Source organism: Sminthopsis crassicaudata, chromosome 1 (assembly GCF_048593235.1).
Source record: "Sminthopsis crassicaudata isolate SCR6 chromosome 1, ASM4859323v1, whole genome shotgun sequence".
NCBI lineage: Eukaryota > Metazoa > Chordata > Mammalia > Dasyuromorphia > Dasyuridae > Sminthopsis > Sminthopsis crassicaudata.
In genome coordinates, this window is record NC_133617.1 from 28,455,139 (window position 1) to 28,470,764 (window position 15,626).

At 53.4% G+C, this 15,626-nt stretch overlaps 2 protein-coding genes across 4 annotated transcripts in view; one reads left to right on the forward strand and one right to left on the reverse strand.

Moving 5' to 3' along the window:
* The window catches only part of SLC8B1 (solute carrier family 8 member B1), a 37,000-nt gene extending 35,386 nt beyond the window's left edge, over positions 1 to 1,614 (forward strand). For both annotated transcript variants that reach the window (XM_074297125.1, XM_074297134.1), the window contains one exon: positions 959 to 1,614. In XM_074297125.1, coding sequence (XP_074153226.1) covers positions 959 to 1,156 — 198 coding nt within the window. In that variant the 3' untranslated portion in view covers positions 1,157 to 1,614. The remainder of the gene's footprint in view (positions 1 to 958) is intronic.
* Positions 1,615 to 2,224: 610 nt separating this feature from the next.
* Positions 2,225 to 15,626, reverse strand: part of TPCN1 (two pore segment channel 1) — a 46,902-nt gene continuing 33,500 nt past the window's right edge. Inside the window, exons 15-28 of one of the 2 annotated variants that reach the window (XM_074297111.1) lie at positions 12,877 to 12,921; positions 12,334 to 12,390; positions 12,199 to 12,252; positions 11,532 to 11,604; positions 10,589 to 10,696; positions 9,564 to 9,635; positions 9,122 to 9,211; positions 8,035 to 8,150; positions 7,308 to 7,354; positions 6,767 to 6,835; positions 6,546 to 6,630; positions 6,261 to 6,397; positions 5,968 to 6,048; positions 2,225 to 5,052 (exon numbers count right to left, since the gene is read on the reverse strand). In XM_074297111.1, coding sequence (XP_074153212.1) covers positions 4,930 to 5,052; positions 5,968 to 6,048; positions 6,261 to 6,397; positions 6,546 to 6,630; positions 6,767 to 6,835; positions 7,308 to 7,354; positions 8,035 to 8,150; positions 9,122 to 9,211; positions 9,564 to 9,635; positions 10,589 to 10,696; positions 11,532 to 11,604; positions 12,199 to 12,252; positions 12,334 to 12,390; positions 12,877 to 12,921 — 1,157 coding nt within the window. In that variant the 3' untranslated portion in view covers positions 2,225 to 4,929. Of the gene's footprint in view, positions 5,053 to 5,967; positions 6,049 to 6,260; positions 6,401 to 6,545; positions 6,631 to 6,766; positions 6,836 to 7,307; positions 7,355 to 8,034; positions 8,151 to 9,121; positions 9,212 to 9,563; positions 9,636 to 10,588; positions 10,697 to 11,531; positions 11,605 to 12,198; positions 12,253 to 12,333; positions 12,391 to 12,876; positions 12,922 to 15,626 lie in introns of both variants that reach the window. The other variant, XM_074297103.1, reaches the window with a different exon arrangement.

A 15,626-nucleotide genomic window follows, 5' to 3' on the forward strand; every position in this document is an offset into this window, starting at 1 on the left:
GTGGGTAATAGGAAATGTTTTGTATGATTTCATATGTATGATATCACATTTCTTCTTGGTGGGTGAGAGAGGCAAAGGCAGGAGGGAGAGAATTCAGAATCAGATTTTTTAGAAAATATTCTGGTGAAGGCAAAATGAAAAGGAGATGGCAAAGGACGAGATGGATAGGGTATCATGGAAACAATGAATAGAATATGGGACAGACTTTGAAAGATGGTGGAGGACAGAAAAGCTTGATTCAGATATGACTGAATGACGGAACAATGATAAAATGTGGGAATTGCCTTTGGTCCACTGGAAAGGGATCGCATAGCATATTTGAATAATATGACCCATTATTTGCACTAATGTAGAATCATCTGTAGATCCTCCCAAGAAACATTCCTTAGAATCAAAAATCTTTAAAAGTCAGTTCAACATATTTTACACAGGAACAGCACTATTGTACGCTCATCAACGGTGAAACTTGGCTATTCTGATCAAGATAACGATCTAAGACGAATCCATAGGTCTTAAGATGAAAATGCTATCCCTCTCTGGAGAGAACTGATGAACCTGAATGCAGATTGAAGCACATTTTCTGACTTTATTTTTCTTGCCTCTTTTCCATTTTTAACGTGGGTAATAGGAAATGTTTTGTATGATTTCATGTGTATGATATTCCATTTCTTCTCGATGAGTGGGAGAGGGGAAGGGAAAGGCAGGAGGGAGAGAATTCAGAATCAGATTTTTCAGAAAATATTTTTAAATTTAAATTTTAAAATTTTAATTTTAATTTTAAAAATTTTAAAACAAAAGCCAGTTTCGTGAAATAGAGTCAGTGTAATATGGGACACCTCCGTACCCCCTTCCCTGTATGAAAGGAGCTAGAACAGCCTTCCTCTGTTAGGTTTCTGGCTTTCTACTTGGTCCTACTCGGAGATAATTCACTGTGCTCCTGGTGATCTTTCTCTTCCAGCTGGAGCCCGATGGACTGCTGGTGTGGGTCTTGGCGGGAGCTTTGGGGTTCAGCCTGCTGTTTTCCTTCATCTTGGTGCCAGTCCAGTGCTTTCAGCTGAGCAAAGCATATGGGTTCTGCCTGCTCTTCTTCTACGTGACCTTCTTCACTGTGGCGTTACTCACAGAGTTTGGGGTGATTCACCTGAGAACAGGATGAACGTGAGCGGGGGGTTGGCGAAAGGACGCTTCTGGATGGAAACCAGAGGCGAAAGTCTCTGAGCCCCAGCGGTGGTCACTGGTGCTTCTCTCCCCCCAAAGGGAGAAGCAGGGATGGAAATCCATTCTCTGAAGCCAAAAACTCCAAGGGATGGAGAACTGGATCTGGGACTGAAAGGCGGCTCCTGTGGGCTGGTGGCCAGCCCGGGGCCTGGCTGTATGGCGGATTGGAAGCAGCTGCCCCGGGGCAGGGTGCCCCAGCCTGTAGAAAAGGAGACAATCCAGTCCCGTTCTCCTCATCGTATTGTTAAAAACATTCTCTGTAGGGACTCGACATCCTCCACTCAGGGACACTCCCCCTCAGCCCCAGGTCCAGTCTCGTCTGTGGATGCTAAGTTCAGGTACTCAGCAGGAGGCCGAGGACCTGTTGTCATTAAAGCCCTTCAGTGTCTCTGTGGACAGGATGGCGTGGTTTCTGGCCTGGGGGTCTCTGGCCGCTGTGGTGCTTCCTTCCGTTCCAAGATTTGGAAATGCTCAGGGTCTCGCTGCCTGGGGTTGGTGGAGAGAACCCTGGATTTGGAGTTCTGAACTCTAATCTGCTGCCTTATTATCATGGGAACTTGGGGAAAGCTATTTCCTTATCTGTAAAATGAGGGAGGAGACAAGCATTTATTAAGCACCTACTATATTCCAGGCTCTGTCTTAAGTGCTTTTAGCTCACTTGATCCTGACAATTCAGCAAGGTAGGTTGTTCTTGTTCCCATTTTGCAGAAGAGTAAACCGAGGCAAGCAGGTTAGATGACTTGCCCAGGATCCCACAGCTTAGAAGCTTGGGAGGTTGGATTGAACTCAGGTATTCCTGACACTAGACTGGCGCTCGAGCCGCTGCACCCCCTACTTCTGTAGTAATTCTCAGGACCAGAAGGCCTGGCTGCCCCCAGTAAGGAGTGGCTAAATGTGCAAGGGAAAGGGGAGGGGAGGGAAGACATGACTTGTTCCACTTCCTCTAGCAGTGGTTGCAAAGGCCCCCCTCCCCCTAAAGCCCCCCGAAATGAAGACCACAGCCATCTTTACAAAGCAGAATATCCTTTTATTAATGTGCCTAAGTTCTAGAGACCCTCATACTGACGGGTTATTTAGGTAACAAATTGCCAATGTACAAAACCTCACGGCGCTTCTCTTGTCCATACAAAATGATTGTCTCAGTGGTTTTGAGTAAGGCTAGGGGCAAAGGGAAGGGGGGGATCAAGGAGGGACAGGAGCAGAAACCTTTACCCCAAAGGTATTCTCTCCAAGTGTGTGTGCTGTGCAAGGCGGGCCAGGGACGAACGTCTGGGCCCTGCCACGGATGTGCTGTGTGTTCTTGGGCAAGGTAACCACGTCCACAGTTACAGAATGAGAGGAGGGTCCCCTCGAGCTCTGGAACTGTAAACCTACTTCAATTCCTGCCTCGACCTGGGACAACTGAAATCTGGTCACCCAAGCAGATTGTGCCCGAGGGCTGAACTGGTAAAACGAGGCAGTTCCACCCCCTTTCTGGGCGGGGGGGTACAACCACTGGCCTTTTCCCAGCTCCCGTTTGGCTCTAGTTGCTTCTGGAGTCCTGCCCGATCCAGACTGCTCTATGTCTTCCAGACTGCCCTGTCACCTCCGGACTAAAGATCCGGAGGTGAAACGGGCCCTAAGCTCTACCCCTTGTCCTTGGAAAGTGGGATGGGGATGCTCTGGATTTCCACTGGCAGGAGTCTGGCTCAGGAGGACTCATCACAAAGACCTTTAATGGTCTCTAGCTTTGTTTTAAGCTTTCCACGAAAGGTCCCAGCTACCCACTGTGCAAACTTCTGAGGATTTGATGCTTTGTGGGGGGGAGGCCTTTGGGGTGAGATGGCTGACTTCCTAGGCTGGCTAGGAAGGATCTCTTAACTGACAGCAGGAATGAGCACCGAAGGAGACAGCCAGGGAAGAACCAAGCACTCTGATCTCCTGGGTCCCGACTCCTCTGCAGGCCTCAACAACCTTTCCCATGTCAAGGGAGAGAATTTTGCTAAAGAAAAAAAATCCAGACCAATCTACGATTCCTTCTCATGTTACCAGTGGAAGACCAGAGGATGTTGGGATGGGAAGGGACCTGGTTGCTGCCAACAGCTGTTCCCTCAGGGAGAGAAACTAGGCCCACAAGCCGTCCGCTTGCTTCCTGGGGATGAGAGGGAGACTCCACAGAGGAAGAAAAGTGCTCACCCTCTTCACGTCCAATTAGGCAGGGGTGACGGTGAGAAGCCTGGGGTTGGAACCCCCAGAGCAGCCGCTGCTTTCTACACCGATCCTTTTGAGGGTTTTGCCTTTCCTTCCTCTAACAGGAAGTGCTCCCCTGACCCTTTCTCCTTGGCCCAAGTGGCCAAGCAGGTTGCTGGAAGCAGGAGACCAAAGGCAGCCTCAGTGCTGCTGCCCACTCCTGGCAGGCCCCAGCAAGAGCACTTGGGCTGGATGGTCTGGCTTTGGGAGCATCAAATTATGGCCACAAAGGAGGGCTCCGGGACAGCCTCAGGACCCCAGGAACTAAGCACTGGCAGGACCAGATAAACTCAGGAAGGTCCCCCCCATCTTGTTGCTGTGGTTCTGATTTTCCCTGGCTGCCTCCAACCCCAAGTCAGGCTGATGGCCCAGAGCTGAAGGAGGGACTTAGGTAGCCACGTCCTTCCTGGGTCCCCTTTGCCACTACCGCACGCGTGCATAAGGTCTCCGGGGCAGGAGAGCGGGCTGGGAGCACCCTACGCCAGCACGCCCGCGGGCATTCAGTGCGAACTTTCTGGCTATATGCCCTCTCTTTTCCCAGGAGAATATGATACATATGTATAGAGATATATACATGTTAACATAATCTTATAATTAAAATAATTCATTATTAATGAAAACACAGTCAAGACTTCTGTTAGCCAGACTGTGACAAAGCAGAACTCATAAGTAAGGTAGGCTCCTTTTCCATACGCGACTTTGGTGGGCCAAAGTCCAACTACAAGGCCACAGGTTTGAACTTGGGGAACAGGCAGCTCCCTGGAGACGCCCCAGGGCCCATATCTGTGGCCCCGTTTCACATGGCCTGGTCCCTGAGGGGGGGCTCCAGCATGTCACCTGCCAGGCGAGGAAGCTGCTTCGAGCGCAGGTGGGAGGCCTACATGGAACAGGGGCTCCCGCCTTCGGGACTGCTCGCCTTTTGGAATTACCCTTGGTGAGCGGACAGGACCGAAACCAAAGCATTGGGGGAAGAGCCTCGAGTTCCCTTGAGAGCGACTGACATGCCAGCTTTTCCCTGAGCACCGGGGAGTGCCCTCCCTGCCTGCCCTTCATACGCCGCCCGGGCACCCTGCCGTTCAAAGGCGGGGCACTGTCACAACCTGGAGCCCCGACTTCTCTTCTTCAGTGGTTTTGTCCCTAAGTTGAGACAGAGAAACGCAGGTGGGTTTGGGGCGGATGGTGGGGCCAGACCAGGCCCTGAGTCTGTATGCGCTGGGATGATCCCTTCAGGGCACAGCCCCCCCAAGGGGCTGGGGGCCCATTTTCAAAGGGTTCTCTAACGAAAGGGTTATTCTGCAGCTGGGGATCCATGCCGGGCCACCCTTCCAAAGCTACCGACTTTAAGACGAATGGGCAGGGGAGCACAAGGAGGTGGAGAACTTCACCTCGCTTTGCCCACGTACACATAGCTGGGGACGTTCCTGTAAAACGGTACTACTGGGTTATTGCATAGAAGACATGGCTTTTGTTAGCGAGGGCCGGCTAGATGACGGTCTGGGAGCGCGGGCGGCCTCCTGGGCACTGCGGGGGCGGGGCAAGGACACTGCCGGGCCCCTCCTGCCTGCGCCACAGCTCTTGTTCCCGGGCATGCTCCTCGTACCATTCCTGCCATGAAGGGAAAAGGGGAGCCAAAGGTCACACGTGTGCCGAGGGCTTGGGGAAGAGCCCAAGCCTCAGCCCACCAGAGGGCCAAGAGCCACCCCAGCCCAGCTCCCTGCTCGGCTCTGGGCCTGGGCTTGGCTCCGAAGAGGGAGGGAAGGTTCCCCAGTTTGCCCCACTGAAGGGGCAGAGGAAGGAGGATGGTCAGTGAGAGGAGGGCAGAAATCTCACCCACACCCCCCACAGGAGCCAGAAATGCACCTTCATACTCTCAGCTGCTCCTCTGACTGTTTTAATACCCCCAAGCTCTTGGGAAAGTGGGCTAAAGGACAATGGACGCCACGTGCTGCCAGGCTCTGCCTCCCCCTGGACACGCATGGGGGGTGAACCTGGGGTCTCACAGCCTGGGACATGGTCTCCAGGGATGGTGTGTGTATGTGGTCTCCAATGATGGAAGGGGGGATTGAGTGTGCCCACACATGTACAGGGTCTCCAATGATGGGTGTGTATGTGTCCCAAGGAGCCACATGGCTCAGTCTGTGACCCCGGGAAAGGGCAGCCATTCATGCTGCAACAGGGCAGGCTCCCCTGGGAAAGGAGCACCCCTCGCACCAATGACCAAGAGCTAGCTTGCTCATTGTGCTTTCAGGCTGGTAAACCCCACAATGATCCTGGGGGGGGGCCTGCTACCCACAATTTACAGAGGAGGAAACTGGCTTAGGCTAAGGGACTTGCCCAGGGTCACATGGCTAGTAAATGATTGAGGCAGGATTTGAATTCAGGTCTTCCAGACCCCTGGCTCAGCACTGCCCTTCCCTGCAGCACTCCCCGAGCCCGGGCAGAGGCAGGGAGTCCTGCAGCCGACAGGCCGGGCTGAGGGAGGCAGGACCAGGGGCGTGCGGTCAGTGTGGCGGCTTCTACCTGTATCTCCTCTTGGTACATCTTTAGGCTCAGGTCACTTTTGGTCTTTGACCTTCTTCCCAGAAACACCACCGAGTTTTGCTTGAAGGAAAGAAGGCCGAACATTACTAAGGGCCTGGATGAGGGCCCCCTCCCCCCCTGCTCTCTCTCACTAGGACTTCCTGTCCCTCCTTTTGCAAAAGACTTGAAAGATGGATCTCAGCTCTTGGCAGGGGATGGAACCAGCCCCAAACTCCGCCCGGCCCGGGACCTGCCCGACTACCTATGGGGACGCAGCTGTGGCCCACACCTACCCCGCTTTTGTCCATCTGCGAGTGGGTTTTCAGCAGCTGAGAGACCTCGGCCCCAGAGCCCTGGCTCTGCCTGTAGAACTCCAGGACTGCGATCAGCTCCTCCTTGGAAATGTCTTTCTCGAGGACAATGCCGCCGTCTACTGTCAAAGTGGGGAGAGAAACAGCGGGAGCTTCAAGCCGGGGATCGGGGCCTTTTTGGGGTACCTGGGCTCTCCCTTGGGCCCCGCTTTTCTCAAGATTTGGGGGGTTTTGCAGCCCCTGGGGCCTAGCATGTCTGGCACTGACCTTCAGAGTCCTGGTTCTTGCGGCTGTAGTTCATGCGGAAAACGAAGGCGTCCAGGATGAAGGCCACAATGATGGTCATCACCACCTAGCAGGGAGGCGAGGAGCGTCAGGGAGGCCTCTGCAAGCTGAGCAGAGCTGGGCAGCCTCCAGGACCGGGCACGGGATGGGGGGCCATGGGCCGGGGGAAGAGGCCTGTCGCCCTCTCGGGGACAGGAACCTACCATGGTCACGATGTAGAATATCATGAAGTAGAGGCGGCTCCAGTGGGAAGTCTGGGAAGTGACACCTTCCTGAAACCCAAGGGGAGAACCAGAGCGTGAGGTCACGTGGGCATGCAGCCATCACAGGCCCAATGCATTGTGGGCACCGCAGAGCTGCTCTGTGGCCCGGCCCATGTGCCAGGCAGTCAGCCAGAGGGCCGGAGGCTGAGCCGGGCAGGGCAGTCAGGCCCTGGGGAGGGAGGGGTCCCAGTGAGGTATGAGAGCTCCACTTGAAAACCCCTTGTGGACAGTCAGAGAAAGGAGCAGGGGGAGGGGTGGAGAAGGCCCTGAGCATCAGTCACCGTCTCCATGGAAGGTCTCCCCAGCAGAGACTGGGGAGCAGGAGCAGAGCTTGGAAGCTAGCCAACAGGGTGGCCCTGGGCATTCAGCCGCAGCCGCACCTGCCCAGAGGGGAGCCATGTTCGGCCAGGCAGGCTGACCTGTGGCCAGTCCTTAGCGGTCATGGGAAAGGAGGTGGGTGAGCAAAGAAGGCCTTACTTACCATGATGATGTACCAGTTGTTGACCACTGTAAGCTCGAACAAGGTCACTGCCATGGCGGGTAAAGAATAGTAAGAAAGAGATCCCGGGTCAACCCAAAGCTTTTCAAGGTCAGGTGCCTCCCCCTTGCTTCCCACAGTGACTGCTCAGGCCATTCTCTATCCACAGTGAGCCGAGCCCCCACCTTACCCACCTTGGCTCTCTAGTTATAGGACAGACACAGAAACGCTCCCCGTGGAAGTCTTATTTGGCTTGAAAGCTCCGTGGATAGAGCCCCCGCTGGAAGGGGGGACGCTTCCCTCCAAGCGCCCCGGGAAGCCTTTGAAGGCCAGATGGCAGGGTTTACATTGATGGGGGTGCCCCCTTCATCCAAAATAAAGCCCGGTTCCACTTTCAGGTGGTGATTTTTTTACCATCAGAGCACACGGTCTTTCTCCCACTAGCCCAGAGCCAAGCCAGGGACAAGTCTAGTCTAAATGGGAGGGCCGGGAGGGCAAAACGAGACCAGGTGCAGATGGCACTGGTGGGACGGCTCGAGGCTGCTTTTCGTCCATAATGATCGACTTCCTACAGGAAAGGTGCTAAGGTCAGGGAAGCCAAGGGCTGATAAGGACCTGGGTCAAGGTCCCAACCTCACATCAAGGCCTTCCTGGTGCTCCCTTCGACCTCTCCTGGCACGCGGACCTGGCCACCCAGGAGAGAAGCCAGCCCTGCCCTCTCGGAGCTCACCAAAACTGTTCAGGATGTTGTCGAAGTTGTTGAGATAGTAATAGCCCGCGTCCACGCTGGTCTTGTTGCCCACTGTACGGTTGATCCAGCGATAGGAATCAGCCACTGTGCTGGTGCTAGAAGGGGGAGAAGCAGAAGGGGCCTGGTGGGCAGGGGCCCACGGACGGTCCGCATGGGGCCGGCTCGCTCGAAGCCAAGCGGCTAAGCCACGTCCTCGGTCCCTCAGTGCCTCTCGCTGCTGGGCCCTTTCCCTCTTATCCCTGTGCCCGGTGTCTGCTCTCACCTACCTGCCTCGGACGCCAAGTGCCGCCTCCCGAGTCATGAACAAGCCCGAAAGTCTCTGTTGGTCCCATGCCTCCTTCCCAGTCCCTCTCTCAGCTACCAGAAGAAGGAATGGACAAGAGGAGAAGAGAAAGAGGCATCTCCTCTGAGGCTCCCTGCTCTAGGGGTCCTGAGCTCGGCTCCCTGCTGGGCCTGCTGCCGTACCTGCTTCTGCACCCCTGCGATCTTCCAGGACCTGCCTCACCCCTCCTGCCTGCTCCTTCATAGCTAGCTCTGGACCAAGGCCTTTGGGGAGGCCGCTGGCTTCCCTCAGGAGTCCCTTGGCCACTTGTGGCAAATGTTGCTACAGAGGCAGAAGCTGAGGTCACAGACTCCAAATGGAAGAGAGCAGGCGGGCAGGGCCAGCAGCAAATTTGGCAGGGTTCACAAGAGGAGAGGAAGGGCCTGAGCCCCCTATTCCCAGTACATTGGGCCTCGGGCACCACGACTGCCAACTGCCAGGCACGTCCAGGCCTTGGGGGCTGGAGGACGGGGGCCCGGGCACAGGGATCCCAACAAGGGGCTCTGGGAAAACACCCCCAGAGTAAGGGGAGAGGAGGCGGCAGCCAGGCTCCGGCTCCTGCAGTCCACGAGCTGGCTGCGTGGGCTGTCCCAGACATGCCCAGGCCCTGCTGATGGGAGCCCACAAGGTCCCAGGGGATCCTCAGGGCTGAGAGGCACTGATGGGCACAGGCCCGAGGTTCAGCTCAGGTGGGCTCCCTCCAAGGGAGGGGCCCTGGGGTGGGGGGAGAGCCCACATACTCACTTGCAGCAGTTGGGGTACAGGATCCCGCAGAAGAACTCCATACCCACGATGGCAAAAGAGTAGTAGAAAATGAGCAGGGTGAGGGCCAGGCTGAGGGAGAAAGAAAAGCCACAGTGTGAGCTGGGGAAGGGACCATTGAGGTGACTATGAAGGGCCTCCCCATGCCCCCTTCCACTAAGCTGGCGTCTGGCTATGGGCCTCGGGCAGAGGCGGGGGAGGGCCTGTTAGCACAATGCAGCCAGGGCTGCAGGGATGAAGGCTCCCTGGGGGGAGTGCCCTAAATCCTGCCTTACCCTCTCCCCCCTCCCCCCCCTCCTGCTAGGAGAAGCTGCCCAGGGGCTGAGCTCAGACAGTCCGGCCCTATGGTCCTAATCCCGGCACGTGTGGCCCCCAGCCTCCTTCCCTCCTTGAGTCCTGCGTCCCAGCGGAGATGGGGCGGTACCTGGCCATTCGGGGGAGCAGCTCAAACATGGTATCCAGCACATTCCTGTACCGCTTTTTCAGTTTAAACAACCTGAGACAGAGAAAATCAATGGATCCCTTCGAGGGCCGCAGTGACGCACTCTTGCCCCCTTTCTCTCAAAGACCACCTGGCTGAACCCTGCCCCCACTTCCTCTGTGCCGAGAAGGGGACGAGCAGGGCGTGTCCCCAGCACAATCCACCCCCTCCGGAGACTCCGGGCTCACAGGGCAAAGGAGCTAGTTCAGAGGTTGTTAATTTGGGGTCCGTGGACTTGGACTTGGAAGATTCTGATAATTGCAATTCCCTATAACTGATTTCTTGTAAACTTCTGTGTTCCATTTAAAGTCGTGCTTCTGAGCAGGGGCGTGCTAAGGCAGGAGTGATGATGGGTCCCCCACAGAGGGCAAGACGGATGGAAGGACAACGGTACTGGGGCTTAGCGAGTCATTCAAAGGAAAACTTGGGCCTGCGGACATCCAAGGACTCGGGGCCCAGAGAGCTCTCAGAACGGGCCAGTTTTTTGTTTTGTTTTGTTTTGTTTTTCCTGAGGCTGGGGTTAAGTGACTTGCCCAGGGTCACACAGCTAGGAAGTGTTACGTGCCTGAGACCAGATTTGAACTGGGGTCCTCCTGAATTCAGGGCTGGTGTCTATCCACTGCGCCCCCTAGCTGCCCCCTGAACGGGTCAGTTGTGACTGGTTTTTTAGCTGCCACAGGGCGGGGAGGCTGACCGCATCTCAAGCCCAGCCCAGCTGAGAGCCGTTTCCCCAGAGTCTAAAACAGGGGAACTCTGACCGGGGGCCTCAGGGAAAGATCTGGGCAATGACAGTCTACCTGCCTCCCTCACGAATGAAATGCAACCACAAGCCCTTCTCGTGGGCCATTTGTTCCAGGAAAAAGGATCCTAGGGATCAGCCTCTGTGATTCCCCTCTCAGCTCCCAGATCAGACTTGGGGATCCTCTAGCCTCCTCCCCAGAGCTCGGGCTCCCAGCCTCCCCCTTCACCTCAGGAGCTGCAGCGGGCGAAGGACCACAATGAAATAGAAAGGCTCCATGTTGAAAGCCAAGGCCAGGAGTCCCAGGAAGGCAAACGCTGTTACAGAGAAGTCAAACCTGGAAGGGGGAAGCAGCAGCAGCAGCCGGTGTAGCCCCCTCCTGATCCCCACACCGTCCCCTGGACACCAGCCACAACAGTGACCCAGCGGTAACCAGTGGTCCCTGAGCGGTGGCTCGGGCTCTGACACAGGATCCACTGTCCTGTGGCCCCAGACTTGGTCACTGGGTAGATTTAGGGCAGACACAACTAAAGGTGTGTGCAAAAGCTGTGCGCTCTGAGTGTTAGGGCTAGCCGTGGCTAACCTCGCACCCCTCCTGATCCCCGAGGAGACTGACCCCACCCACCCGGCTTCTTTAAAGGCATAGCCAAGCAGCCGCAAGCCAGAAGCCCTGGGGGAGTGAAAAGCAGCTCTTTAGGATCCCTCGTCTTAGTGATGCACCAGGATCAGACACCCTAAGACACTGGGGCTTTCTGGTGCCTCAAGGGCCACATGGGCATTGGAAATAACAGAAGCTGCTTCTTTCCCCCCTCTCCCCCCCAGTTCTCAGCTCTCACTCCTGGCTCTCAGGCATCCCGTGAAGGAGGTGGAACGCCAAGCAGGGCAAGGACTTCAAGGGAAGGTGATGCTGGGAGAAGCACCAGGTCTCTCCTATCCTCCCGGCTTGGAGCTTCTCCCTAAGGGAGTGGCCCCTTTGGGTTGGGAAGATAAGGCGACTAGGCTCTCTCAGATCAAGGATCCTGGGCCCCTACCCTATGGAAGACGGCCAGGTTCTGAGCCCCGTGCAGTCGGCAGCAGCAGCAGTAGGGCCGGGCCGGGCCGGGGCCTCTCTGAAGCGCTGACCCACTGGCCCCTTTCCCCACCTCCTCCCCTCCTCCCTCCCTCCCACTCACAGGTTCCATCCAGAGGTGAGATATTCCACAGGCCCCAAGCCGGTGGTCTTCAGGAGCAGTTCCACCGCATAGACTGAAAGAGAATCACTGCGTTGGAAGGAAAGTAGTCCACCTGTCACTGACAAGAGAGCCTCTCTGCAGCACACCCCAGCTCTCCAATACCCCAGGCTGCCTTTTGCAGCTCCTCTGGTGCTCTGTGTCCCAAAGGCTCCATCTCTAGTCAGTCTCCTTCCAACTAACTTGCTTCAGCACCCCCTTCATACTAGAGTGTCCCCCCTCTCGGGGTGGGGTGAACCAAGACCTCCCCTTCTAGAGGAGTAAAATCGGACACTCCCCTGACAACGAGAATCGTGGCATGTAACACAAGCAGGCTTTGAATTCTATTCTGGTGCTTTTAAAGTAGAAGTGGAAGCTCAGGGAACAGGCTTGAATGGCCTAAGGTCACACAGCTAGCTGGGAACAAAATGGGGACCACGCTCATAGGCTAGATGCTCGTCCCCTTTGGGAGCATCCGCTATCGTGAGACCGGAGCCGACTCTTGCTTTACCAGGAGGTGACATAGCTTTTAGGGAAGAGTGAATGAGTTTCTAACTGCAGCCAAACCGGCCCGCCCGCCTCCCCCCCTTCAGAAAGCCTGCCTTGGTTTCCCATGGTCCAGAGAACTCACTAGTGAGGAAGATGATGTAACTCCAGGGCACGTTTTTGGAGAAGAAGTTCCCACCTGCAAAGCAGAGACGGGGTGACCTCAGGGATCAGGCCAGACCCTGCCTAGGCCGTGGCTGGTCACCCGGCTGGTACTGACCTTTCAGCATGAACGTTTCCACGAGGATCCATATCCCATTGACGGCCACCACCACATCTGGAAACAAAGGCAGGCTCATGGCGGGGTGGCAAGGTTTCTGGCTTCATTAGCGGTGCTAGATAAAGGGCCCGGGGGCATTCCCTGGCCGTCTAAGACTCATGGGACCAATCCCAGGGAACTCCAACAGCTGTACTGTCAGACCCACATCCCCATCCCTCCCCTGCACACATGATTGCTTCCCAAGCACTGTTTAATATGTTGGCTTGATACACCAGGGAGGGGCTCATCTGGAGCCTGCTGTTCCCTTCTGAACTAGCCCGTGGCAGGAACGAGATCAGCTTTTTGACCTGGCTTAAAGTTACAGATCATTTCCAGGTCAATGGAAAGGGGCAAAAGTCAAATACAAAACATGACAGTAACTCTGGTCCAGGAAGTTCACTGGACCATGACACAGGCAGGCCCATGCGCGGCCCTGCCCCCTGCCTCCTTGGGTGGGAGAGGAATTCAGCAGGAGATTCTGCTGCACGGCCATTCCATACTTACACATGAAATACTGGAAGCCTCTGGACTTCACTAGGATATTAATGCCTAATGGAAAAGAAGAACCATTAAAAGTCCAATTGCTTTCTTATTAAAACACGGTGTCCACCCTTCCTCAGGTCTGTCCGCCCCTGGATGCCCATACAGGGAATGGGAAGACTGGAGACAGAAATGGAGAGGGCTTCCTGTTAGGATTACTAGGTGCATGGTACTTAACAATTCTCTAGCTCAGAATTCACACCTTTAAAAGGAATTCACACCTTTAAACTTCTGAAAGGAGTTTGCACCTTTGAAGTACCCACAAGCCCATTCCCTAGGAGGATAAAAGGAGCCAAAGGGCAGTCTGGAAGAAGGCAGTCTGAATTGGGTCAAGGACAAGACTTCCCAGGAGACTTCAGGGAAGCTGGAGGAGATTCAGAGCCAGGATTCAGGAAGAGGAGGATTCGAGATTCTACCTTCTCGCTGACTGGAGGCTTTGGATTCAGAGGGAGCTAGAGACTGAAGCTGGCTGGAGATTTGGAAAGAGACAGGAAAGGACTTTAACTCCTGGCTGCATTTTGGGGATGACTGGTACTGGAACTAAAACTAAGGCTGCCTCCCCAGAAGCTCCCCACGAGATCTCCTCCCAGGGAACAATTCACACTCTAGAGACAACAGAACTTAACAGGGCTGTCTGGGTTGGGGTCCAGAAAGTCCTTGCCTCCGCTTCCATCAGTCTTCCCCATCTCCCTCACTGTTCATGGCTTACAGATTCTATCACAGAGCTCAGCATCCAGACAAAAAAATGGCCCCAATCGCCGCCCTTCCTAAGGCGCTGCATTCCCTGCTGGCTTCACAAACCTCCCGCTGGCTCAAGTTCCTGCTTCGACCAGGGGACAAGGACCACCCCGTCACTTGGAGGAGGGCTAGACTGCTGTTTGGGGACTCCCCTGCAGAGTCTGCATAGGGCCGATGGCCCACCTAAAGAACACCACTCCCCATGGCAGCAGACCATTCACACCAGAGACTACGACCACCCGAGGCAACCAGAGCAGCACCATCTGTCTTTCTGCTTTCCCCTTCCCAGAGTGCACTAATCATACATATTTGGGTACATGAGCACCTTGAACGGAGGGCTTCTTTGGCTTGTCTTGTAAAACTAGTCCTGGACTAGACAACTTCCCAGGCCATTGTTAGCTCCAAGCCTAGGTCACCTTACACCTGAAGCCCAGAACATAACTTTTCACAGAGAAGTCCCTTCTGTGCTCACCATGCCCATAGCATGAAAAGCAAAACTAGTATGTGGGCAGAATGTCAGCTTCTTGAAGGCTAGCCCACCACTGGACCGACGGGTCCTAGCCTGGCACAGTATTTGCCTGATCTGACACTTCTTTCAGAGGGGAGAGAATTTGGAACTCAGAATTGTTTTAAAATTCCAAAATATCAAAAAATTTTGTTTATATGTCATTGAGAAAAACCCCTAATTTTCTTTTCTTTCTTTCTTTTTTTTATTTTTGGTGAAGCAATTGGAGTTACACGACTTGCCATGGGACACACAGCTAGGAAATGTTAAGTGTCTGAGGATGGATTTGAACTTGGGTCTTCCCCACTTCAGGGCCACTGTTCTATCCACTGTACCATCTAGGTGCCCAAGCATCAGAAATGAAAAGGTGAATTTACCACCAATGAAGAAGAAATTAAAGCAATAATTAGGAACTATTTTGCCGAACGATATGCCAACCAATTTGACAATCTAATTGAAATGGATAAATATTTACAAAAATATAAATTGCCCAGATTAACAGAAGAGGAAATAAAAAACAACCCCATTTTAGAAAAAGAAATTGAACAACCCATCCATAAACTCCCTAAGAAAATATTTCCAGGGCCAGATAGATTTACAAATGAATTCCATCAAACATAAAGAACAATTAATTCCAATATTATGTAAACTATTTAGAAAAATAGGCAAAGAAAGAGTACTGCCAAATTCCTTCTATGGCACAAAAATGTACTGATACTTAAACCAGAAAGAGCCAAAAAAGAGAAAGAAAATCACAGACTAATGTCCCTAATGACAATTGATGCAAAAATTTTAAATAAAATATTAACAAAGAGATTAAAAAAAAATTACCAGCAAGACAATACTATGACCAAGTGGGATTTATGCTAGGAAGGCAGGACTGGCTCAATATAAGAAAACCTAATGGTATAATTGACCATATTAATAACAAAACTAACAGAAATCATATAATAATCTCAATAGATGCAGAAAAGCTTTTGACAAAATACAGCACTCATTCCTCTTAAAAACATTAGAGAACACAGGGATAAATGGAGTTCTTCATAATGTTTCCTTAATATGTTAAGCAGCATGTATCTAAAGCCATCAGCAAGCTTACTCAGAATGGGGAGAAACTAGACGCATTCCCAATAAGATCAGGCTTGAAATAAATGTTTCCTTCTTGGCCAATAAAAGGGTAGAAAAGAATAGAGCACATGTGCCATGTTAAAGAGCTACCCATTAACTGCCTTCTGGTCTCTCCTTTGTTATACACGAGTAGTAACACATAGGCCAAAGAGGCCCAAGTAAAGCCCAGAGGCCAGGGCTAGTTGCCTCCATCAGCCTCTCAGGTAAGGCCCAGCCAAGAGCCTCCACTGACTCCACAGATATCTGCCTTTTAAAAAAACAAAACAAAAAACAAAAACCTCCCTTTTTATTGATGTTTTCAAATCATTAACATCTCCAAATATTCCCCAGCCAAAAGTCATCT